Source organism: Cupressus sempervirens, chromosome 5 (assembly GCF_028749045.1).
Source record: "Cupressus sempervirens isolate cs-2001-9-10 chromosome 5, ASM2874904v1, whole genome shotgun sequence".
Taxonomy (NCBI): Eukaryota; Viridiplantae; Streptophyta; class Pinopsida; order Cupressales; family Cupressaceae; genus Cupressus; species Cupressus sempervirens.
The window spans coordinates 3,293,672-3,320,293 of NC_143122.1; the positions used below are offsets into that span (position 1 = coordinate 3,293,672).

The 26,622-nt window shown below is 36.3% G+C and overlaps 1 protein-coding gene across 1 annotated transcript; it reads right to left on the reverse strand.

Moving 5' to 3' along the window:
- Window positions 1-3,417: 3,417 nt before the first annotated feature.
- On the reverse strand, window positions 3,418-26,258 carry LOC149554318 (RHOMBOID-like protein 2). Its single transcript, XM_089828438.1, has 6 exons — window positions 25,609-26,258; window positions 23,212-23,375; window positions 6,647-6,810; window positions 6,248-6,510; window positions 3,946-4,072; window positions 3,418-3,786 (listed from the first exon to the last, which is right to left on the reverse strand). The coding sequence occupies exons 1-6, from the start codon at window positions 25,932-25,934 to the stop codon at window positions 3,667-3,669; spliced, it is 1,164 nt and encodes a 387-aa protein (XP_089684564.1). The 5' UTR covers window positions 25,935-26,258; the 3' UTR covers window positions 3,418-3,666.
- Window positions 26,259-26,622: the final 364 nt, after the last annotated feature.

Genomic DNA, 26,622 nt, shown 5'->3' on the forward strand with positions numbered 1-26,622 from the left:
AAGTTAAAGGACTTTGGAACACAAACTAATGTCTCACCCTAGTAGGGGATTTACATACAAGGAACTTGTTAAAGTTTGCCCACAATGGGACTTGTTGTAGTGATTAGAAAACAACAAAAGTTTTGATCTAACATAGTAGCTACAATATTTAGTTGGATATAGATCACTTGGATACTTGATCCCTTAGCTCTGTAGCTCAGACACTATTGCTATGTGCTTGGCTTTGTTGGTTGTAGCATGCTCTTTCACCATGTTGATTGGCACACTAGCTCTCTACAAGACTCTTTCTACTCACGCACTATTCTTGACTCTTTCTAGTCAACTTTCTCCTTGCTAGATTACAGTTAGCTTAGCTCTATGGCTTCTTGCTCTTTACACTCTACAATCTAATTTGTTCTGTAAAAATGAAAGTCTCTTATATCATCTTCACATGCTTGGTTGTAAAACCTTAATCCAAGAATTCAAATTTGAATTTCCCATCCTATGTTTAGCATGTACTCATGTCTATCTTTTGTCAATCTTGTCATATGTACCTTGTACAAACATATGTCACTAGTGTCCTATGACTTTGATGGCTTGCTCTACTAGAAAGAATTCCAATTTGAATTCTTTCATTTGTCCTTGATGTGACATCACCATCACCATTAAATGCAACATCAAGTGCAATCCACTTGCTTCATGACATAGCAGTCATGGATATCTTGCCTTTGCACAATCATCATGTTGGCATGCCTCATTATTTCTTCATGTTGATTTTTCATACCAATTGGTCTTCTTGCTTGATATTTTTCCTTTAAGTCAATTTGTACTTAGCATGGTTTTGTCTAAGTGTGATTCCTCTTTTCATTGCCTTGGCTTGTCCTTCTTACTTCTTCGATCACACCTGTGAACTAGAGTCACCCTCATGTGCTCACTATTATTTCATTTGTCCTCAATGTGACATCACCATCACCATTAAATGCAACATCGAGTGCAATCCACTTGCTTCATGACATGGCAGTCATGGGTATCTTTCCTTTGCACAATCATCATGTTGACATGCCTCATTCTTTCGTCACGATGATTTGTCATACCAACTGATCTTCTTGCTTGATATTTTACCTTTAAATTTGTTTGTGCTTAGCATGGTTTTGTCTAAGAGTGATTCCTCTTTTTACTGCCTTGGCTTGTCCTTCTTACTTCTTTGATCGCACCTATGAACTAGGGTCACACTTGTGTGCTCACTATGCTTCATTAGTCATGCCATCATATCGATCCATGTTCTACCTTCGCTTTGACATCAACGACAACTTAGTCATAATTGGTCACGCCAATTACCTTCATTGATCAAATGCCTTAGACTTTTGAAAGTTATACCAACAAATTCATTGGTCGTTATTGTTGTTGTTGAAAGATGTGTTGTTTGGGTTGGTGTTATTCACTTGATTATTAGAATCGCTAGAACGATAGAATGGTTTAGATTTAAGATTGCTTTCTTCCAAAACTCCATCAATCACTTGATTTTTATAGTTTTTTTTAACCAAAACTTAGGTTTATCATTGTTGTTACTGAACAATCAATTTTTTGTTGTTTGAAAAACTTTTGTTATCATTACCTAGTTTTAGTTGACCTTTCCACATTAAAATCTTCTATTTTGAGACCATTTTAAATCATTTTGTGAAAGGTTGGAGGACGTTGGAGTTGAAGTTAGAAATTCAATTCATTGTTCAAGTTATTTGAAGATGTCCATTTTCTCCTTTTTCGATACACTTATAGGATATTTGGTAAAACTTCTTCTCCAATGTTGTAGGAAATTCAAAAATATTTCCCCATTCCTTTTTTTTGTATTGCACAAATCCAATATGGTTGCTTTATGTTCAAAGTTATATGAGTATTGATTGATAAACTTTAAAATTAGCTCTTCAAAAATTTTAATTCAAGGCGGCAATTTGGAAAACCACTCAATTGCTTGTTCTGGACTACTAAAAAATAATCTCATTAGATATCTTGGTTCAAGGATGAACTCCAAACTCAATGTGCAAAATTCTTTAATGTGATCTAGAAAGCCAATTGTACCCATGTATTTGTCATATTTTGGAAATACCACATTAGAAGGTAAAAGTATCATAGCCATACTTATGTCAAAAGGAAAAGGACAAATAGGTTCTATTGTATATTTCTTTCGAAAAGTTTTCTTTTTCATATTGTCCAATTGAGTGTGAAGAGATTGGATATGCCTATTTAGGACTCCTAGAGGGTTGATTAACTTCATCCTCATCTTGCTTTCTCTGTGACATCATAATCATGAGGGAGTTTAACCCCTGGCTGGGCTAAGATCAAAAAATATCTTTCCTTGTCTCTTTCTGATACCTTTTTTCATCACTATTAAGAGCAAAGGGTTTTGTTGTGCCCCTTTAATCTTTTCTTCAATTCTCTCTTCATGTTCTTGTTGTTTGTTGTTTGTATTGTTAGTGGCGCCATACCAAGATGTTTCCATGTTGGCATGCACTAAGAGCCAGTAAGAGCCAATAATATAGCAATGTTTGTATTGTTAGGGGCACCATACCAAGATTTTTCCATGTTGGCATGCAGTAAGAGCCAAGAACATATCAATCTAGACTAGGATTAGATCAGCATCAGATCTCTTCCCTTTCTTCTATTGGTGTAGGTAAGAGCCAAGCCTTGTATTTAAAATCTCACATGGCAACATATCTAATGAGTGGGTTGCCCTGATAAATAATAGTAGATGCACCATACTTTTTAAAGGATTGAATTCTAGTGTTCGAATCTTTCACAATAATCCACTCACCTATATATTGACCATGAATTCTACCCTTTGTGTATTGTTGTCCATTGGCATTAACTTGAGAGAGACATTTTATAAGCTAAAGCATCAATCAGAGTAGCAAGCCGATAACTAGCCAAATTAAAGTGAATTAGGGAAAAAGGAAAGAGCAAGTATCAAGAACACTTGAGAGAAAATACCAGATGAAGAACTCAACCCTACCAAACCACTTTTTTTTGAATTTTTTTAGAATAAAATAAACCCCCAATATGATTTAAATATCTACTTTGTTTTTAAATTACACTTTGTAATCCACGTAACCCACTTGGCATGATAAGTGATAGGGGTTGCTGACCACATTTGCCAATCATCAATTCCTACACAACTAGTACAGAATGGTATTTGCTTATCACAAGAGTAGAGAAACGGTACCAGTATCACCTACATAAATTGTGTTTGGAAATTCAATGCACAAGACACCTGCCTACATTACACCTCACGAATATTGTACATCCCACTCCTTTTTTCACCATCCTTGGAACTGAGTTCTTCCAGAAAATGTGATTACGTTAGATCATTAATTTGTAATTTTGTACCAACCAATGTGTCTCCAAGTGCTTCATTAGTAGATAAGCTGACCTGGGTATGCTAAATTTATTGAAAAAGAAACAAACATATTGGATATTAAACTACATAAAAAGGGATCATACCCAGTATCAATGTCGATAACCACTAATTACTAGCAAAGAATTATAATTGCAATGCCTATACCATATGGCAATGAGATAGAATCGCTTATTTAATTTACAGGCAATAAAGAATTTGGTCAGCCAAAAAACGTCACCAACTCATGCCGTCCATTCTTTCTGCTAAGAATTAATAGTACACAAACAGAGTTTAAACTACGAGCATTGTTGAATACAAAGCTGTCTTTTTCTAGTGTCTGAGGCATTTGCAAGGTCATATATTTTGGTCTTGCCATCATCACATGTCAATGTAAATGAATTCCCACTATCCATTTCCTGCAACAAAGTAGAGGCAAGGTTGATTACCAAAAGAACATGACAGTTGCAAAAACTTATCAAACTGACAATAGTGACCTTTAGAGAAATAGAAATTTTAAGATTTTCTCCACTTTTTGGAATTTAGATATTAAAATGGCTATGCTTGTGGCTCTGTACCTGGCAAGAAATAGTTCTGTCATTACAATTCCACCTGCTCGTTGGCACGCAATCTAGATAATGGCACCAGCTGCAATGTTTGTTTGCATTCTCTCCACGAAATAGCATTACCAAGCCAATAGTAAACCTGCAAAACAAACCTCTCAGAGTGAGCCTTCGCATATAACCCAAACTTAATCTTCTCCCCAACCAAGCTCTCTTAATTCTCCTCACCTCGTCTATGGGATGGCGAACATTCCAACAGTAAGAAGCAAACTCGGAGATCATAAGAGAGGAGTGCCAGATACCTAACTTGTGGACTATAATATTCTTGATAACTATCCTACTGTAGCCTGCTCTAGAAGGCATGCATAATGACAGATATCAAGGCAGCTGTGATGCATGTATATTTTGAAAACTGAGAAAAAAAGTTTATTGGCTAAGCAAAAGAGAAATGCTTGTCAAATGAATCTGTAACATACCAATTTGATGCACCATGTCAACAATTTTAGTTTCTAATTTCTATTATGTATCATTTTTTATAGTGCATGTCACAGAATGACAGTATGCCTAGGACCAATGCACAAGGCTCCAAAACGATGTATGCCTCACATATATTGAACACCTTACAAAAGGAGGCATGTGGATCGAAAGGCTCATTAATTCATTTGCAAGAAAAAAGAGGGAAATGTCAGGCACGTGACCCAGTTGCCACAGCTATGAAAGTTTTAAAAATGTGTAGGCAACAGAATAAAAGAAGGCATTAAAACTGACTTATTGGATGTACTATAAGAGATTTTCTTCACTACCTAGCAGACAGACAAATAATATTTTTAGAAGAAACAGATCACAGGCATCGGGCAAACGACTCTCTAGAAATTAGGAAAAACATAAAAAGGAGTATTTAACATGAACATTGTTGCAGTAGTAATATTTTGATAGCAAAATATGTTGCAGGGGATTTGTCACAAAATGAGCATTTATCAGGAATCACAACCAGAAAATCCTTGGAGTAGATACAATTGGGCATGAGTACTTCAAAGAGTTTGCAACCATGCATCTCATATACTACCCTAAAGCATCCATACAAGGGATTCAATATCTATCTGTCAGAGCTATGAAATTAATCTGGAATAAAGGCATGAAAGATGATCGAGTCAAATTAATTTATTTAAGAAAAATATGAACAAGTAAATATTTGCCATTATAGACGGCATAGAAAACTGTCTATCCCAGATAATAAGGGAAAATACTAGTCTCTTTATTTATTTTTTCAAAAGCATTTGAGAGAAGTTTGCACCACAATGTCAATAGATGAGTTACAAGAGGGTCGCTATAACATGCTAGAACTTTTAGGAGGTGAAATCTCCAAAATAAGGTATAGCAGACAAATCGTCTCTAGAATTGTGTTGCAAAAATTACTTGTTGCAGAGTAAGTGCCCCTGTAAAAAATGAAATATAGCAGACACTTATCCTTTGCAACTTACTAATTCACTGTGCATTCTATGGCTTATCCATACAGCTCCTCTTGTATAGTTGCTCTTAACCTTTCCGAACCTAACTCCTTAAACTGTTTGTCTACACTGGGAATGTCAATTCTTTACTTGAGCTTCTAGACATTTGTTTTGTAATTATGGTCTACAAACATATCCATAACTTGATAAAATACTAAATAAATCCTTTTACTAAAAATTGTCTAATATCTGTCCATGATTTGATCAAAAAACAAGGGCATATCATAAATCACTTGAAATTGTGAAATCCCTTGAAGGGGGGGACCTCTCCATTGGTGCAACGCTAGTTCAATGATTTAATATGAATTCCACGTTTATTATGTCAAAATATTAACCCCAATCCCATCAAAGTTTCTAGCCTAAGATTATCTCCTCTTTAATTACCACTAAAATGTTTCTCAAGAATTAACAAAAAAATTTAAGCGAAGTCCGCTAAGTTTTCCAAAATGTTTGCTGTCTCTAACTGGAAGATGGCCAAGGATCAATGCCAAGTATACGGAACGAGGATAGTACAGGAGACAGCATTTAGAATGACCTCATCCACAAGTCCCAATAAGCAGACCAAGTAACAGATGTTCCTTCCTCATTTTCATCTCAGCAAAGATTGCTGAAAGCCTCAGTGGGCTATTGGTAGAAATCCCTTTCTCTAATTTCAATGCATAAACCTTGTCCTAGAAAACCATCTTTTCTATTTGTCTTTATGCAAGTTGTGGTTGGAGAGATATCTAAACATTAAAAGATTCATGACCTTGATCATCCATACGTACAATAATATAACAGAAACAAAATGAATATGCAGCAAAACTCACCCGATAATTAGTAGAATAAGAGCCAACAGCCCCAGAACATATTGGTATGGCTTGTGCTTAGATTTGGCAATTGAATTCATACCATAACCAGGAGGAACATCCCTTAGGTTTACCCATCCATACTGAGGCCGGGCCAGAAACACAAATCCAAGAAGAAATCCAGATAAAAACCCTCCCAGATGGGCAAAGTTATCTACATGAGGTAGTAATCCAAAAGCCAAGTTGACAACAATGATAAGAATTAGTGTAAGAAGTGCTGCAAACTGCATAGACAAACCAGAAGCATTAAATATCAGTTAAAAGAAATTCCACCAATATCAAAGTACCAGAACAAATACTAACTTTAAGACTTTACTCTCTAATTATGTTCAAAAAGAGGGAATGGAAACTGCTACTAGCCTTATTGGCATAGATTGTCCAGTTTGTAATAAGTTCTGAAAGCATAGCTCCTAACAACCCGAATAAAGCACCAGATGCACCAACTGATACACCATTCTGGATAAAAAGGGCTGACATCACACTACCACCAAATGCAGAGACAAGATAAACTATTCCAATCTTCACTGCAGATGAAAAAAATCACGATATTAGATACTGGGTATTTGGATATTCATTGTTTTCCATTCAGAAAATTCAGTAACATGTGTAATCTGTAAGCAAAACACATTAACAGTCTAAAAATTGACTCTGCTTTAAATAAAGCAATTGCATTGCAGTCAAACTAGCACTTGCACCAAAAATTAATTTACACTAGTAATCTAACCCATGATTTTATTTATAATGACATCGGAATTAGTACAGCTTATCCAGACAGAGAATATGTGCCAAGATGGTACACAATAAAAAGCACATCATGCCTCAATATTGAAATATTGAATTGCTAAGCAATATAGGTCTGTAATAATTGAGTGACATGCAAATGGGAAATTATCTGTAATCATCTGAACTCTGTAATACTTTTTTGCTGTAATACAAAGATGCTGACCCAACCCAGTGTTAGAATCTGAAAAGATTGATAACCCAGAAAACTATTGCAAAGAATAGATATCTAAACTATGAATGCAAATGATACAAAATCAAAATAGCAACATAGAGTTAGTCTCCAAGAGAGTAATGCAAATGCTGGAAGCAAAATAGCATTAAGAGGATGCACAAGAAATCGATTAGAAATACAAGCCAGGTAGCATGCTTATATAAACTAGGAAGAGAGAGGAGGTGGCAACACCGACCAATGAGGAGCAACCATCTACCGGACTAAAGATAGCAAAGTATCTTTCTAAGATAGCTAATGGATGCTCACATGTAGGAAGGTGACACCTCGCAACCACTTTCTAAATAAGACATGTTTTATTAACCTAAGCAAGATTATTAAAAGTGTAGGAAAAACCTAGCAATATAGGAAAAAATAAATAACCCACTAAGAAATTTTAAAAACTACACTAACACCCCCCCCATAAGCGAAGCTTAATGGATGGAGAAATGGGTCCCAGCAAGTCAAGCCTAATGAGGTACCCATGTACATAGAAGTCCCCCAAAACAGAGAGAAAAGAGACTCCCCAAAAAAAATCAGGACTTCGAGTGAGAGGAAGAGGCCCCCACAAAAGATGAAGCATCCCGCACCCCCAGCAAAGCTCGCAAATTTTGTCCGATAGATCCACTTACATCGAACAAGTTTTCTTCCCTTAGGAAGAGGGACAAGATCTCAAGTGTGGTTCCTCATCAAAGAACTATACTCTTCCTATATAGATGTATCCCACTCAAGAATACCAGAAGCCTCATGAAAGGACTGTGGATCTGAGGTAGTAGCAATGAAGACATGTGGAGCATCCTAAAATTGTGAACGAGTCCGCCTGGTGTCTAATGGATCCCCAACCCAATCACTTGCAAACTGCAAGGTCTGTCTAGCCCAAAGTGGACCAGAAGATGGAGAATTTGGAGGAGAATCATCAACCTGTGAATGATGACTAGGAGAGGAAAGAGGTGAGTCCTCTGAATCACTCTCTGCATCAGAAGTGGAGGTAGAAGACAGCTCAAGTGAATCTCACTCATCAAAAGATAATGTTGATGCGAGTTTTGTATCACTTACATAACATATTAGTAATTGGATATTCGATACGGAGTATCAAACACACAATTCCTCTCCTGAAAAGTTAATGCTCATGAGACATAACTCCAATGTTCATTACACCGTTGGATACTCGCTCAGTTTATTGATGTGATTCGTTGGTAATCACGTAGACGGCCTTACGCAAATTGCTGAGGATGACTTGGACTTTAGTGGGATGAAGGTGATGGTGGTTCAGTTTGTGAAGTGTGCGGGGGCAAATAATGTTAATGGTGATGATAATGTAGGATGTGTCTGCCGATGATGATGTTGATGGAAAGCGGTGGTGGTGGAGGGTGAATGGATGTGTTCTAATATTTGACTTACTTCCCTAACTTCCTTCTCTAAGCTTCGACTACCCAGCTACTCACTATTCTACTCCTACTCCTATGAATGGAAGGTTGGCAAATGGACGGGGATCGAACCTAATGAGAGCTGACCAGCGGCCTCACTTCTACAGGTGCAATGATTCGAAGGAATAATAGACTAGTTTGCCACACAAAGCCTCCTAACCAACCACTAGGATGCTAGTGGTCTAGTATTGATCCCTATCAAACACCTATCAATGCTACCATGCGACTATCCATCTACTTTAACCTCACTTAAACAACTTCAAATGCAACCAACTTTAACAACTTGAAAAGAAATCTAACTATGTGGAAGTAGAAAACATGCAATAACACCCAATGTTCTTAATCAACATGCAAATCACAACAATGAAGAAGAGAGCAATTTTGGTATTATCTTCACAACAATTTCTCCAACCCTTTACAAATGAGAGCAAATGGCCTTATATAGGGGCCAGAAATACAACAGACGGTGGAGATCAAAAAAAATCAACGATCCAGATTAGATCTTAAGAACCCTAATTAGGGTTGCCACCCCATCGGCCAATGAGAAGATGCCACCTCGTCAATGGACCAATGAAAAAAGTGCAAAGAGTGGCAACCAATGAGAAGGCACCAAAATAGTGGCCAACCAGAAATAGACACTTGTCTTATTCTAGAAGAAAGAGAAATTGCCACTTGGGCTTACATCAAATGATCTAATATAAATCTTCCATTTTCTTTCATTTTTTTAGCTAAGGCAATGAACTTAGCTAGCCTTTTATTAACTTCTTCCATAGAAGGACAAGGTGTGTGCTTCGTCTTGAGTTCCGCTGACTTCACCACGCTGCTTGCTCCGTGTAGTATCTTTTCATGGTGCTCCTCATATTCCTTCGCAAATCCAATAAAAGCATTGAGAGAGGAAAGGGTACCCAAATGCCTTTTCTTGATAGCAACCTTTCCTAACTCATCCAACCTCGATCCAAAATCTGTCTCATTGATATTCTCTTTTCTGATGTCTTCAAAATCAAGTGCCACCCCAACATCACTCATCATGGTTGAAATTGAAGTGTTGACGCTTGGGTTGTGATGTGCAACTGCCTTTTGTATATCCTTTTATGGTACTACTATTGGTATTGGTTATTCACCTCATTTTCGAGAAGGGTGTTTTGGGCATCATATCCTCTGTCTTTCTTAGTGTTTGTCCCCTTAGGATTTTTGCTTGTACTAACATCCTCCATCTCGTCGCCCTATTACAAGATGGTAAAGTGGTGAACAATTAGACTAGCAAAACCAAGGGAGGCAATCCTTAGACTAGAACGAAAGAGAGAAATCCGCTTGAGGACCCCTTTCAACTCTAAATGATTTGAAATTACCTTTACCAATAGCCAAGAGGGATTGTCCTTCCTTTAGTCTGTCCTTCATCCGTATCATGTCCACTGCACCAATATTGGTGTCAATTATTCTCTTCATTTTCGAAAAGAAGGGTGTTTTGGGCATTATATCCTCTTTGTCTTTCTTAGTGTTTGTCCGCTTGGGATTCTTACTTGCACTAACATCCTCCATACTCGTCGCCCTATTACAGGATGGTAGAGTGGTGGACCAGAAGGCAAGTAGAACCAAGGGAAGCAATCCTTAGACTACAATAAAAAAAGGATGTCAACTTAAGGACCCCTTGCAACTCTAGATGATGAAAATTCACCTTAACCAATAATCGTACAGCGACTTTTCGGAATTAGGACTAGACCTCAAGAACTTGAAATCCACTTGCAAATCAGAAATTTATCATGTAATTCACCTCCAAATAAAATTACCCAGCCTAAGGAAAAATTGCAGCCCTTTGCAAAAATCAGAATTTTATCTTCCACAAATTTCGGCTCCCACAAAATTCAGCCCCCACAAAATTTGGCTCCCACAAAATTTGCCAAGCAAGAAGAGTGCAGATCTGCTATTGCAAAATCGCCAACACCTTGAGAAGGAGAAGTGAGAAGTGAGGAGGAAATGGGAGAGAGGCCACCTCTTATACCCAACTTTCTTACTCCCTCCAAGCTGGCCGACTTGGATCCTGGGAGCAAGAAAAACAATAATTAATGCAAAATTATGGCCCATAATTAAATACTTAGTTAAATATTAATTTTGCCAAAATGAAAATTGCCTTTTAAAATTGCCAATTAGTTCCAAATTGCAAAAGGAAATTAAAGGGTGCCTTGGAGATGTTAAATATTTCCATTTAATGAGGATTTAATAATTAATACGTCATTAAAATTGGATTTTGGCTAACCAAAAGCCATTTTTCAATATTAAATTACCAATTTCATTAAAAGCAAAAGTTTTTCAAGGCAATTTTAATCTATTAAAGCCAATTTTTTGCAATTTTTCTCCAAATCGATTTTGCTATGCCAATTAAATTTTTTTGACAAAAATAAAATAAAATTGCTTCCAAAGCCAAAAATCGATTTTTTGCAATTTAGCCCAATTGCTACAAAATTAAAATTTTCACCAAAGAAAAATTTAAGATTTTCCAAAACTCAAGTCTTAACAAAATTTTCCCTTTTGAAAGATTATTCAAATTTTCACAGTTATATCTGGATTTTCAAAAGAAAACGTCTAAGTACAAATTTACAATTTTATCCTGCCAAATATTGCTCTTCAAAATTGTTCGGCCCAAAGATGAAATTGGTTGCTCTAAAAAATCAAGCGAAACTAGGTGAAAATAAGTTAAGTCCCTCCTACTGGCCTGAACATGTCCAAGGCTCAAAAATCTCGAAAAAAATCAAAAAATGTTGGACAATCCAAAAAAATTCGCCAAAGCAACTAAAAAAAGGGGGTCCCCAAAAAATTTTGGGGCAATGGTGTGAGAACCTCACAACAGATCTGTCATGTATTCCAAGTGACTCCAATGTCAAAGTAGGAGTTGGAGAAGTGATAGACAGGGAGCTTGAAGGTCCCTCCTCAAACCGAACACTCCTCTCAATGAACAACTCATGTGTAGTAGGGTGGAGCAACCGATAACCCTTCACACCATCAGGATAACCTACAAATATGCAAGGTCTGCTCGGCGGATCCAAGGCCTTGCATTTCTCTACAAGAATGTGGGCCCATGCAAGAGAGCCAAAAACTCGAAAGTGCTTAACTAATGGTTTCTGACCGTTCCAAGCTTCAAAAGGAATAACTCCCTTCAAGGCTCGGTGAGGAACATGGTTTTGGATATAACAAGCACAATTAATGGCCTTTGCCCAATACTGTGGTGCAAGAGATCTAGAGTGAATCATACAGTTTGCCATTTCCTTCAAGGATCTATTCTTCCATTCTACAACACTATTCTACTCAGGATTGTATGGAACTGAAAGTTGTAAATGAATCCCCTTTGAAGTGCAAAATCTTTCAAACCGATGGTTGACATACTCACCACCATTGTCTGTGCGCAAAACTTTGATGGCTTTTTCGGATTGCTTCTCTACAAAAGTTTTGAAGTTATGAAAATGATCAAATACCTCTGACTTCTGTTTGAGAAAGTGCACCCAAGTATATCGAGAAAAGTCATCAATGAATGTGAGGACATATCGGGCCTTGCTGAAAGAAGGATGCTGAAATGGACCAGCCAAATCACTGTGAACTAACTCTAGTATCTCTGAAGCTCTCCATGCCTTACTTTTGTCAAACTTTTCCTTAGGATGCTTACCAAGAATGCAACCTTGGCAAACACCGCCTGAGAATTGAATCGAAGGCAACCCTATGACCATGCTCTGCCGGTTGAGCTGATGCAAATAGCAGAAGTTAAGATGGCCAAACCGCTCATGCTATAATTTACTCACATCATTAGAGTGAGTAAGCAAAATAAACGAAGGAGGATCAAGAACAAAGTGAGAAAATAGATAGAGTCGTGACTGATGATCTGCTCTTCCAACTACAACTGTAGAATCACTGTGGAAATCACATATCTCCACTGAATCAGGAGTGAACTCAACCCGCTTGCCTGAACCTGTGAGTGATTTGGTATACCAATAGGAGATTAGTTGATAATGAGGGTACACAAAGAACATCATGGAATGTGCCATCCCCCACATCAACAAACCCTCTCCCACACACCTCAACAGAAGTCTCATCACCCATCAAAATAGAAGGCATAATACATGGCTTCAAGGATGCAAGTTCTTCCTTAGATGAAGCCATGTGGTGCGAAGCACCTGAATCAAGAACCCAAGTGCATGGTGAGGAAGCAACTGCAACAAGGGCCTTGCCCTTTCCTTTCCCCTTGCTGTTTTCTTTTTCCTTGTTAGACCCTTCATTAGAACTTTGTTTGATAGACTCAAAAACATTGATATTATTCTTCTCGAGAATGTATGTCAAGTGATCAATTTGTTTCTTCAAACATTTATGTTCATCATGACCAAGTCTTTTACAATAGGCACATTTGACTTTTTCTTTCTTAGGCTTATCGCCCTTGGAAGATGGGATATCAATAGTTGTTTTTGAAACATCCGGTACTTGATCCTTCTTTTCCTCACTATTATTTTGTTTCTCATCCTTACTATTGTTGTTACTACTTTGTCCTTTTTGTTCTTTTGTGCCTTGGTTGGCAGCCAAGGCATTTGACTTAGAGGACTTAAGAGTGCCCATCTAGATTAGCTTGTCCTATTTTCAAGTGAGATTGACAGCAAAATCATCTAAAGATGGCATGGTGAATTGAGTACCAAGTGCACCCTTAGTAGCATAGAAAGTAGAGACAAACACAGAATATTTTGAACTTAGCTTAGAGAGAATACTAAAAATCAGTTGTTCCTCTTTCTTTTCAATTCCACATTGTTTTAACTGCAACCTTAGTGACTTCAATTTAGTGAAGAAATCTTGGATTGTGTTGGAATTGCCTAGACTTAAACTAATTAGTTCATTTTCCAACATATGACCCCTCATTGAATCTTGTGTGCCAAATAGTGTTTCTAGCTTTAACCATATTTCATTTGATGTATTCAAAAAATTCAATGTGAAATAGAAAATTAGGAGAAACAGACAAACACAATGTTCCATATGCCTCATCACATTTGTTAAACCGCTTAGGCTTATCTTCATCTTTATTAGGTTTAGTTTCAAGTCCCATAGTTATCCTATTTAATCCAGCTTTCATTAAAGTGAATTGTCATGCATGATTTCCACTCAAAGTAATTGTATGGAGTTAGGATGGGCATATTTGTTTGATCCATGATGAAGAAATGCAGAGAAGAAATGCCAAAAAAAAGAGAACCCAGCCACGACAATGCCCCCCCTTTTTACTCAATCAAAAACCCCCCCCCCAAAGAAATATGATTTGGCACTTTATTTTAGTGCGTTTACAACTACCACTAGAAAGAAATACTTAGTGGTCTTGGTTTCAATGCATTACAAACTCTCATGAAGAGGATATGCTGAAAGTGAAACTTGGACACAATAATCAAGAAACAAATAGCACCACTGCGATCTACTTGAAAAATCATGCACTTTCAAAAAAAGAATTGCCTTGATACAAGGTTGTATGAGAAAGTTATGATCCTTCGAAGTTTCCAAAAATGAGAACTGTGCACAGTCACGGCCGAGAATCTGTAATTTTTGAAAAATTTATGCATGAAAATTAAAAAACAAATCCACTAGTGGATAGAGCACAAAAAAAATAGCCAACATGAAAACAAGAATCATCGAAATCGGAGTCTGTATGAGCAAGAACGAGGCATCTGAAAACTGCGTTTAAATCTTCGACTACCAACAAAGAGGGGTATAGCTGTAGCTTTCCGTGCTCGATTTGCAAAATATACAGATTGCATGCAAAAACTAAAAGATACCCAGATGGTTTTTCGATGCTACGAACAAAACTTGGAAAGCGTTTTTCTTGCTGATGTACAGAAGATGTAATTGTAGTGTAAATTAGACACCTTTAACAACAAAAAATGGCCCCAACAACCAAGAAACGACCCCAGCAACCAAAAGATGACATGCAAATGTTGAATCAGCTTCCTAACTCCATCAATGGCATGTTGAAACCTGCAATACTGATTGAAAATTCCAAATATGCAAATTCGTTGTCAGATTTGAGATTGAAACCCCAAAGATTCGAAGCATTTTTGTCAAACTTTTCTGATTCTCAAGATCATCCGAAGATGCAAGAGAAGAGCATACTTCGTTTTTCAAAAAACTACAAAAAGATTTATTAGCCCCTCTCGAATCTCTCAAATAAGGAAACTAAAATCTACTCTTGCACATAGAAAAGCTCTGATACCATGTTAGAATCTGAAAAGATTGATAACCCAAAAAACTAGTGCAAAGAATAGATATCTAAACTATGAATGCAAATGATACAAAATCAAAATAGCAACATAGAGTAAGTAAGATTATTAAAAGTGTAGGAAAAACCTAGCAATGTAAGGTAAAATAAATAACCCACTAGGAAATTTAAAAAATTACACTAACACCCAGCTATTAAATTACCAAAAAAAAAAACAATAAAACATTGCAAATATACAATGCCATAGTCAAAGACTAGTGGCTTCTTTCTTCAAAACATGCGTTTGACAAAACAAAAGTTGCAGGCTGAAAATGTCCATACCGAGTATGTCTCTTTCAATTCAAATTAGCAATCCAGTGAGCATCATTTTTATGTCACTTAATACTAATACCAAGTCAAAACCTCATAATTTTTAATGATATAATTTTTCATGCACGCATTTAAACATCTAATACACCTGTGCCATCTTCTTGTCTGAAGTAGATGGGATTACCATTGATAGAATAAATTAGTGTGCAAATGCAAAAGTTGGTCCTAAACAAAAAAAGAAAAAACTTGGATGAGATTCATAACGACAGAAATTAGCAAAATTGTATGTTAAATTTAATTGATTTAAAAACCTAATCAAAACTGAGATAAACAAGAAACAAAAGCAAGACACAGATTTTCTGAACCCCAAAATTTTGCTAACAGAAAAATAGTATGTGTGCCTGCATCTGCATGGATGACCTTGTGCAACAGTGTAAACAAGACTTTACAATGTTGAATAATTGAAGTTAAATGCATAAGCAAACTGTGCAGACAAAAGTGTTGATCATAAGTACAAGTCAAATTTTGATAAAAATATCTACTTATGAATGGTTTTTGATTTCTTAGATTATGTGGTGAGGATTAATAATGGTGGTGCCCACCCATTACATCATGTAGGGGTAGCACCTTATTTGATGCTCTCTGGGTGGGGTAGACTGCCGGACCTACAATTCTCCCTCCTTCGCTTCAGCATGAATGTCTCAACTCCTGTTGCCTCTTACAGGGCAGGCATTCCGCCTCCTCCTTTTCACCAACATTTCCCTCCTCCAACTTAACACTGACCTCCTATCTCCTCCTACAGGCAATCCGATTCTCTCCCTCTCCTCTACCTTTACTCTGCAACCCACACTCCTCTGTGTTGAAAGCCTCTCCTTCCTCCTTGTACTCCTCCAGCCCTACAGGCCTACTACTCACTACCACTGAAGCAGAGATAATACACCAGCATCTCCACCAGCAATAAGATATCCAAGATCTGAACCTTGGCTCCAAAACGAGAACCTAGTGGTCCTACTATTTGACCATAACGCCATTGACTTGGAAATGTTATTTTTAATAATCTAGTTAAGGATTTTTTCTTTTAACGCTTGATGGCCTACAGTGGAGCCTTCAAGCATAAATGGCATACTCTTAATGACCAGAAAATGATTACTTTGAGGAAAACATTTGTTTTACTTTTCCCCAACATTTTGAACAAAGCACCACGGAAACACTCCCTAAATGGAAACATCTAAATCCCCCAGTAGGAATGTGAAATGCTATTTCTATATAGTGTAGAATGGGAAAGCTATCTATATGTTATTGTATCTAGCTACAAAACAATATAGTATTAACATAGTTTGTCACTGTAAGTCTTAAACATGGAGTTTTCAGTTTTATAAGTGTTCAAAACACCAAAGTCACAAGACCCCAGAATAATTTTAGAAACAAATCCAATTAAATTCTTATTCATTTTTGTAATGTCCCATGATCTATCTTCAATGTTATCAATAAATTAGAGTCCAGTGTTGTATAATTCTAATCTTTGTGAACTCTTTTTTACCATCTCCAAATTACTCTTTTATTACCACAATTTGAAGTTATTATACATATGACGAATATTTAGAACATACTCTGTTACTATGAATAGCAGCATTCATGTAATGTACCTGGCTAAGTTTAGGCCTGTTTTAACCCAGATTTAATATTTATGTCCTAAGCTAAATGGATAAAGATATAATAATTCAGTCTAAGACATTCAAAGTAAAGAGGATTAGAATTATTCATTCATCTTATTAGATTAAGTTATTTGTATATTAGTAATATCCATACCAACCTTATTACTACTTCAACTAAATGAAGGGTTAGGCATGTAACCAAGGTGCCTAGAGACCACAATAGGCTCCCTCGGAGTTTACATGTCCAAGCCTGTGTCCTAACTTGAGAGTTGCCCTCAAGGCTTCCGGGATGGGACGCTGACCCAACCCTGTCTTTGCACTGATACTATCGATTGGATTTAGACAAGACCCTCCTTGGAAACATTATAGCCCTTTTCTTCTCAACAGAAATAGTAGTACGACTGAATGTAGTTTTATACATATCCCTAAGTACTCATTTATACTACTTATTTATGGTGGCCGATTATTCATTAGAAAATACAATGTTTAGCACACCTGATACCAGTGTTTGCTAATTGCTTTGCTGCTGCAGAACTAAGGTCTGAAACAACTGGTTCTGTTCTTTATTTCTTCTTAAGACATTTAAGAGTTTTTTCACTGTTCCATCTGATTTATTAGCATATTATATATAATAGACCATATAAGGTTGTTTATCCCTTACAGAATATATATCTATCTATATAAATATCTTGTATATTATGCATATGTATATTTATATATGAAATATAACATACATACAGAATACTGATTATTATATAAATAATAATATACATATTAAAGGCTGTATTCAAGTTCTGTACACTTGATGGGATCCAGATATAATACTGTCATTAATTTTTTATTCGTAAGTGTCTACCAGCCATATATACAATTATTTGATCTAAATTCAACGTCTCAATACCCAAAATATATGTTCTCCAACTAATTTATGACAACTATATATATACACACATATCATACATATGTTAATTATAATAGATATTTTTAATCAGATTCATCATTATTAATACACATATATATACATTATAATATCATTATTTGCTGTCATACTAGCAATAAATTTATTTTTCTACGTTTGCATCCAGGAGTATCTATTCCTTTTTACTTTCCAATCTCTTCCTTAAAGACTATTGATTACAAATCATTATTTCTGATACTCTTTTGTTATTATTCCCAAAATGATCTTTCCTAAGTGTATTTTATATTCTCTGTTATTGAGTGGTTGCATCCACTGGCTATTAAGAGGAGTGTCTTTCCAAATTACAATCTGCCGCTTTAATGAATCACTGCCTTTCCTTAAAAGGGTAAGACTTAGCAAATCATAAGTTATAAATGTATTTTATCTTTAATCACTGCAACCAAAATTCAGTTCATATATTTACATTCCCTTAAATAGATCGCAGCATCTAACATTTGATTACTATTGTTTTGTTCCTCACGATGACCTTATAGAAATCAATACCATGAGAAGTATACCTGAGGGAGTCAACTCTTGGTAATATTATTCCATTCAATTTTACAAGTATATTCCTCTGTGGTGATCATTGACTCTGCCTCCACCGTATGAATATGACTTGGTTGATTGATGCTAATCTCTGTCTGTCTTGGTCGGCCAAGAAAGTAATTGTAATATGGGTATGTTTGGGTAGTATAGATAAGATTCAATTTATCTTCTTCAATGCATTTAGACATGTCATATGTGCTGTAAATATATTATATTATAATTTTTTTTTATTTCTTTTTGTTGAAGATGGTAGCTGCAATAGAGATCTTTATCTCTGTTTTTTATAAATATGATCGTTATAACCGTTATGGTCATCTTCAGCTGAAGAAGACATTTGTGACAATAATTGAGATAATATTAAATATAGTGACACGTGTCATACGTCATACGTCATAGGCAGAGACATGCATTTGGAAATATGAAGAGTTTTCTATTTGGAAATTGAAGAGACCTTCAGAGGTGTAATGAAGAGTACCTTTACTCTTTATACAATTTGTATAAAGCGAAAAGCATTGTACTTCAACATTTTTAATATCAATAAAAGAGATATTTTGCTGGTGTGGCTGGGTTTTCTCAAGATAAATGTTTTGCATCTATTGTTCTTGTTTCCGTTCATCTTTATTGTTGTTTATCATTTATTTTTCGGCAAAAATTTAACATGGTATCAAAGCCCAGTTTGATAAAAGTAATAAAGTTATATCTTCAGTGTGTGTCTGTTCTGGCTGCTTGATTTCTATCCTTCTTCAGGCACAGTTTTTATTTGGCTATCTGTTATAATCATCAGAATCATTTAAGTATGCATCTTCCTTTAGCCGGGTCATTGTCTGGACATCATCATCGGGCTGGTCAGGTCATCAGACTTTCTTTTAGTTGACATTTTTCTTCACATATGCCATAAAGTTTTTTTGAGATATATTCATATATCACTGTCGTTCTTCTATCAGAGTGTAAGGATGAGTTTGATATGGGTTATGAGGTGAAACAGATGCCTTGCGATCATATGTTCCACCCTGATTGCATCTTCCCTTGGCTTGCTCAACATAATTCATGTCTTGTTTGTCGAGAGATGGTCCACAACTTCACAAGTTTCTTTGATCATCGTTTGGATTTCTTTCTTGCACGGCATTCTTACATTTGCTCAGCCTAAAAGCATTAGCAAATTTAAGCTATCGAAGGCAAACCAAATGTCCTGTGATGTCGTTAAGCTTTCACCTCATTTAATGTACAAATCTTTTCTCACAAACCCTCGCAGATTTGAACATTTGTTATAGCTGCTTCAGCCTGACCAGAAATCAAATTGTTATTTCATACACAAAGCATAGTATAGAGCTGATCTCATGTTTCCTCGAACAAATTGGAGCTCAGCAGCTAAATATTTCATTGTCTACACAGTATGAGGGGGTCGGAGATAGGGGTGCTTGCCTCAGCACTCCTCCTTACAGATGATTCACACAATAATCAAACTCGGTCCTAGGGGCATACCCTTTCCCTGGGATAGAAACTCTGACTGTGGAAATTTGATTTTCTCCTTCAGGGGTGTTCCTGCAGCAACTGGAGATCACAATCATCCATCTGTTGAGCTGGACTCGGGCTTTGCAGCCACTGCTCACAGTGCCCCCATTCAACACAAGTTGTCTTCTACAATGTTTCCTCGCAGTAGGGGGTTACAGGCTCATGCTCCTGGCACATCTAGGGCCTTCATCTCATCATCACAGCAGGCGCAGGCCAAAATGGACTCTGGCCCAGCAAACAGTGGAGAGACCATCTCCAGCAGGCCAATCGATTGCAATTCTGTTCGTGGCAGCAATGTTGGTTCTCTGTGATGTCTGAAGCAAGCTATCTGAGCTTGATTTCGATTTCTTGTCATTTTTCAAACTTGAACTAGTACCTTTCACAGGCATGCAAACGAGCAGGCCATAAAAGCCTTCTTACCTAGGAAGATCAGAAGGCATTGATTGCTTGAATGACAAAACCTGCCGTTTTATAACATCTTGGCATCATTTCAGTTTTAAGTTTTTAACACATCCACTCCATGCATTTTTTCATGAGTTTGTAGTGTTGCTAAAAACGCATCACAGAATTGGTGTTATTGTTACAGAATACAGGATCTTCAGATACATGCTTGTTCCTTGAAAACATGAGATGTAAGATTATATTGTTCTCTTTTTATTAGTTTTTATCAACGCAGAGCACTTTGGGTCATTGTTGATAGGTCTTCTCTGCAGATTTTAGAGTCTATGTCAATCTGGCAGTGCAGCAAGTAAAACAAATTAAAAATAGCCTGCTGAAGGAGAATGCAGTGTATATGGATGTTGAAAATCTGCACTCATGAATGATTGAGGATAGGAGATTCAACTATCAGATTTGTCCTCACAGTCAAACACAATGCATCCTGTAGTTATTAGAATCTCAAACTTCTCTAGCTGTTAACTGCGGAGATTATTGTTTGCTGCAGATCATTAGTCTCTGATTGATTGAGGGTAGAAAGATTTTTCAAGAAAGGCTGTCTCTGTTAATCACTATTCTGGTAAAGAGGTCCGTTGTGAAGGCCAACCTCCAAAAGAGACGCAAAGAATATTTCCTTATTTTCAGATATTGGAAGATGGAGTTGATTTTTTCTTCGAACAATTAAGAGCAGAACTTGGTCTTGCATATGATAACAAGAGACCATGTTGATGTTAGCAAAGAAACAGATAAGTTTTTCATATCTTGAAAATTGATTATTGAAAATAGTGTAAGTTTTTTTAGCATTGATCTATATGATAGGTTGATTTTCATTTACTCTCTATTGGTTGCAGGGTGCAACAAGAACCAATGAGAGTAGGTGATGTTATGAACATGAGGATGTTACCTTGATATATCAAATACAAGAAATGATCTTCAGAGGTAGATTTTCAGCTTCAGAGGGAGGGAGATATCTTTGAAGGCTTATATAACTGCTCCCCGTTTGTTCAAATTGGAATCACCTATCTTGTTGTGGTGATCAAAGCCATCCCTATTGAGAGGGAGTCTCTTTCTCAGCTGTGGTTTTCTTTCTTATTAATTATGAGTTCTTAATATTTTAGTCATGTGAAATTAATAAAGTTGTAAGGACGGCTATGAAAACTCATTCACTTGTGAGGGAAATCGCAGTGAGCATCGTGTAGAGAGAGTCCATGATGTCATCATGTTGAGAGGTTACGTGATGGGAGTTGGATGTCATGATGAGAGATTCCATGACAACATCACGTTGAGAGAGTCCTTGATGTAAGAGTCTTGCTGGCTTGTCATGTTGAGAGATTCCATGACAGCATCACGTTGAGAGAGTCCATGATGAAAGCTGGTTGTGATTCTTGTAAGTTCTTCATGTTGAGTGATTCCATGAATTATGTTATGCTGAGATAACATGTTTTTTTTTATGAGAACTATGTGATTAGAATTTGTCATTGACATTTTTTTGGTTGCAGCTATGTGTGACTGCTATGCTAAAGATCTCTCTCTTGCTAAGATTGTTATAACCGTTATGGTCATCTTCAGCTGAAGAAGACATTTGTGATAATAATTGAGTTAATATTAAATATAGTGACATGCGCCATACATCCATGCGTAGAGGCGTGCATTTGGAAATATGAAGAGTTTTACATTTGGAAATTGAAGAAACCTTCAGAGGTGTAATGAAGAGTCTTTCTATTCGTTATATAATTTGTATAAAGCAAAATGCATTGTACTTCAACATTTGTTATATCGATCAAAGAGATATTTTGCTGGTGTGGCTGGGCTTTTCCCTTCAAGTGGAAGGGTTTTCCCAGGATAATTGTTTTGCATCTTTTGCTCTTGTTTCTATTCATCTTTATTGCTGTTTAACATTTATTTATTGGCAAAACTTTAACACTTTTCATATTTTATTTTTGTTATTATTTATTGCTAAATCTTATATTGTGAGGGGCATTACAATTCATCATAGTTCCCTTTTGACATATTTTAAGCTGGTTAAAATGTTTATTGTAACCATGCACAATACCACGTGAGTAATATGGATCATGTTCAATACCTGCCATCTTTTAAATGTTGCTAATAGCTCCATGAGTAAAGGGCTAGAATCATAAAAAAAACATTAAAATATGAATATGTATGTGTGTGAGTTTGAGTGTGTACATGTTTGTGAATTTATGTGCATGTGTACATGTGCATTATTAATACTTCATTAGTTTTAACTCGCACCAATCTCATGTGGATATGCTTGGAAGAGAACCATTAATACCAAGGAATTACTAACAAAATGAGTCAGACACGCTACTAGAAATCTTATAATCACCCCACAAGCAAACACACTATCTGTTCTTAAACAATCCTGGCTCTGGGCTCTTCAGTTAAGGGATCACCATCTTCCCTGTTTGATAGAAGTCTTGAGTCTTTCCAGATAAAAGATAATAAATAAGACTGCTTATTTATTTACATAAACAAATTTAGTGGTTTATTCATTACAAATTGATCATTCATGCTAGTAAAATCTACGCAAATCTGGTTCCTACCTAATAACTACGCTCTTCAAGAAAGAGCGTAGACAATGCAAAAGTTGTTTAAGGAGCAGAAACCACGCAATAGATGTTTAAGAGTGCAAAAAACGTTCAACAAGTTAAAATTTTGAAACAGCACAATAGATATTCAAGGGGCAGAAATACTTAAATAGTAGTAGAAACAAAGCAATAGACAGTTTTGATCACATTGAACTTGAAATTTTACATCTAAACGTCTAAGATTATAAAGAAATATAATTGATAGAGTATGGCTGTCTCAAAAGACATTAATATCTAAGATATCTTATAAAACTCACCAAAGCCAAATTCCTGCTCAAGGCGAACCCCTATGAACAAGAGACTCAGCATGTTAGCAAGCAGATGAACAACCCCAGCATGCAACCAAATACATGTGATAAGGCGCCATCCTTGGTGCTGTTTGACCACTTTATTCCACACAAGAGCTCCCATTTTCTCCAAACTATAGCAAAATGAGAAATTGATGAGAGAAGACAAAGAATGCATGCATATCAAAGTGTATCTCAATATCACACAAAATTTGATCTACAATAAACAATTGTATTTGCATAGATTTCCTCAAGTTGTTTAGCCTTCTTAAATTAAAGATCGATTATCCGGAAATATTCATAACTGAGTTTCAAGCTCATTCAAAAGACATGTTCTACAGTGAAAAGAATCAATCCATTTAGCCACCACTGCAGATCACAATAGATTTAATGCAATTTACTGCCAAGATTGAACACCAATAGATATTCTGATGTCTAATACCTGAACCAGACTTTGAGCAGTCTGGCTATAAGCATATTGCACTTCAACGAATATAAGTCCAAAAATGACCATTTGCAGCAACATAATGTGCTTGGAAACATCTTTGTGATCCTTGAAAGGTGTATCAGACGAGATATTTTCTTATGTGATCAGTGTTGGCCACTGTTGCACCTTACATTTCTTTTATTGACCTTTGAAATATATACTCTTCCAATATAATTGATACAGCTGCATATTGACTAATGTTCCGAAAGAAATTACTTTCACAAGCTACAGTTTCTTCACAAGAAATAAAATTGGTAGACATGAGGTCTTTGAAGTCCATGAATTTACTTAGATGTTTCTGAGAAAACCTGTAAGTTTGGTTTACATCAAAGTCAAAAGCGAAATTGTCAACAGAAAACCAATAAGCAGTGCACAGGCACTTCCCAGCATGGAAAGGAGACAGTTTTTAAGAAACTTAACAAGTTACTAGTATATAGGCTGTGGTATTTTTGAAAACTATGTAATGTCCTGCTGAACTTCAGCTACCAAATCCCTTCAAGGTAATTTTTTGGCATTTCCCGCAGATGGAGATTAATAATGAAATGTATAACCTTTTAAATACTTGAAGGTAATTGTCCTTTATTTCTTCCTTGTTTCAAGTTTAACTTACACTGCTAATTTCCCAACTGGACAACTACAAATACCAACCCCACATTGACAAAAGCAAAAGATTCAGCATTAACAAACTTGACTGAATTTAAAAGGTCTACAACAATCAATATTTCCCCTTGATTATAACTCTTGAATTTGCTTGCAGCATTCTGGATTAGCTATTGTCACTTGTACTTTTTTAGGTTCAATGGAGCTGCACTGATGATTTGTAACTTAAATAATTTATTTCTATCTTTCTATTATGTACCATCCATCTTCCATAGAGTCAACAAAATTCTAGCATTAAAGCTGGAGGATTGAATCATTGATGCAAATCCAGAATTGCTGTCCAGATACAGAACTTAAACCCAGACCAATAACAGAGAAAGAATATATAGCCAATTAAATTGAAGTACACTCAACAGTAATGTAATGAGCCGAATATATTTCACTAGAAGTGGTACAAGAACTGGAGGCGTAAGATTTTTTTATTTTATTTCAAATTTATAGTGCAGAGTTCTCCCAGATGCAACATTCGGTTTTATTTGGAGCATAAACATAGTGATGCAATCAAAGCTACAGATTTCAGGTACCGAAACTTCATTTCAAAATTTAGGCACAGAGTTTTCCCCCATATAACATCATATTCTTGTTACAAACACAACATTGGTGTCAGATCTCATCACCCAGATCTTGCTTTGAAGATTCAGAAATGTGCTTTATATTTCTGGTTCAGATTTCGATTATTTCAAATAAGGTCAATGGCATGTTTTGTCATCTCCTTCTCAGCAAGGTCCACTGGCTCTTGAGGCACTCGTACGGATAGGGCTAGGTGCAAATCACGGATGAATTTGGCAGGAAAGATACGCGGTGCTGGCTAGGAGGCCAAATTTGAGTTTGATCCTAATGGATGGTTGAGTCTATGAAAGAGGACCATTGTTAGTTCGTCCAATCAAAGAAAAAACTTTAAAAAATTATCTAGTTTGTTTTTATAACATCGATTACACATATTTCGCCAAGCCAAACACGACATACTTAATATAGTACATACCCATCCTAACAAATTGCATCCCAGCGCCTAATATAAACACCCACAACTTGAACAGACTGCTACAAAAGCTTAAAGAAGAACATACCCCACACACGATAAGACATGAGAAAAGCCTAAGAACGGGATAGATGGTACACATGAAAAAGCTTAATCAAGGATTTAAAAGAAAAATCTAATGTAAAAAAAATTAAGACAAACTTTTGATAATGTAAATTGGGCGATGATTTTATATACATACGTTGAGGATGATGGACCAAACAGAGGATTCTCCTTGAGGGGCTGGAATGAGAACCTTCCCAGAAACCTGATGGTACAGTTGTCTCGTCCTGAATCCTTGGGACAATTATTGATGAACATCGCCACGATGAATACTGCAACATTCAATATCACAAATAGAATGATAAGCCAGGCACTTCTTTTCCTCCCGTTATGCCTGTCATCAAAGTATGGCACCGCAGAAGCCCTCATTGCAGAATCATGAATCGGGTGGACTGTTTTACTATCTCTTCGGCTGCTACCAATTGATCCTCTTCCTTCGATGTCCAGATAATTGGATTCCCCCATTATAATTAGGAGGATATCTCAGCCCAATCTAAAGGCAGAGAAAAAAATCTATAAAATAACTAATTCCAACTCCACTCTTCGTTTACCTAATTCCCCGAATCTGCAAAACCCAGCTAATTTTTATGGCAAAATTAGACTGCCAAGATAAATTTTTGCAATAATACCCGCGAAAAAACTTTGAAGAAAATTAAGCAAACCACATTAGTTTTCTAAATGTAAAGGTGAGCCTAGAAAACCCACATGAAATTCATGCACGTTTTCGGTGCCATGGTTCCTTCAAAACCCCCCTGAAATAAAGCATTTCATCCTACGGGAAACTGTCTTGCTTAAAACATGTACTGTATTGCCATCTAAGTAACGCCACTCATTTCATCCAATGGGTCAAATTCTTGGCAATCATTGTTGTTGCAAGCAAGGATTTGCTGTAACGACAAGGTGACAAAATTTGGATTAGTAGGTCAAAGTAACCAGACTTCACCATGATCAGAAAAATATCCTCTTCGGGGTCCACATTATAATGTGTTTTCCAAATTTATCCTACAAGCGACACAAATAATTGAGAAATTTGGCCTTAATTTTCGAATAAATAATCACTCTATCGCAATATTCAATTATTTGTCAATTTCCCATGTTCGAAGGAAGTTTATTCTAGGGCTTGGCTTAAAGAGTACGTTGATGTTTGGTCACT

Excerpts from the sequence above, each read along its gene's own strand:
- LOC149554318 (XM_089828438.1), bottom strand. The coding sequence starts at position 25,934 with ATGGGGGAATCCAATTATCTGGACATCGAAGGAAGAGGATCAATTGGT. Across the intron at positions 6,811-23,211 it reads TGAGCAGGAATTTGGCTTTG|TGAAGATTGGAATAGTTTAT; the intron begins GTGAGTTTTATA and ends TTTCATCTGCAG. Across the intron at positions 4,073-6,247 it reads CTTATTCTACTAATTATCGG|GTTTACTATTGGCTTGGTAA; the intron begins GTGAGTTTTGCT and ends TTTGTTTTGCAG.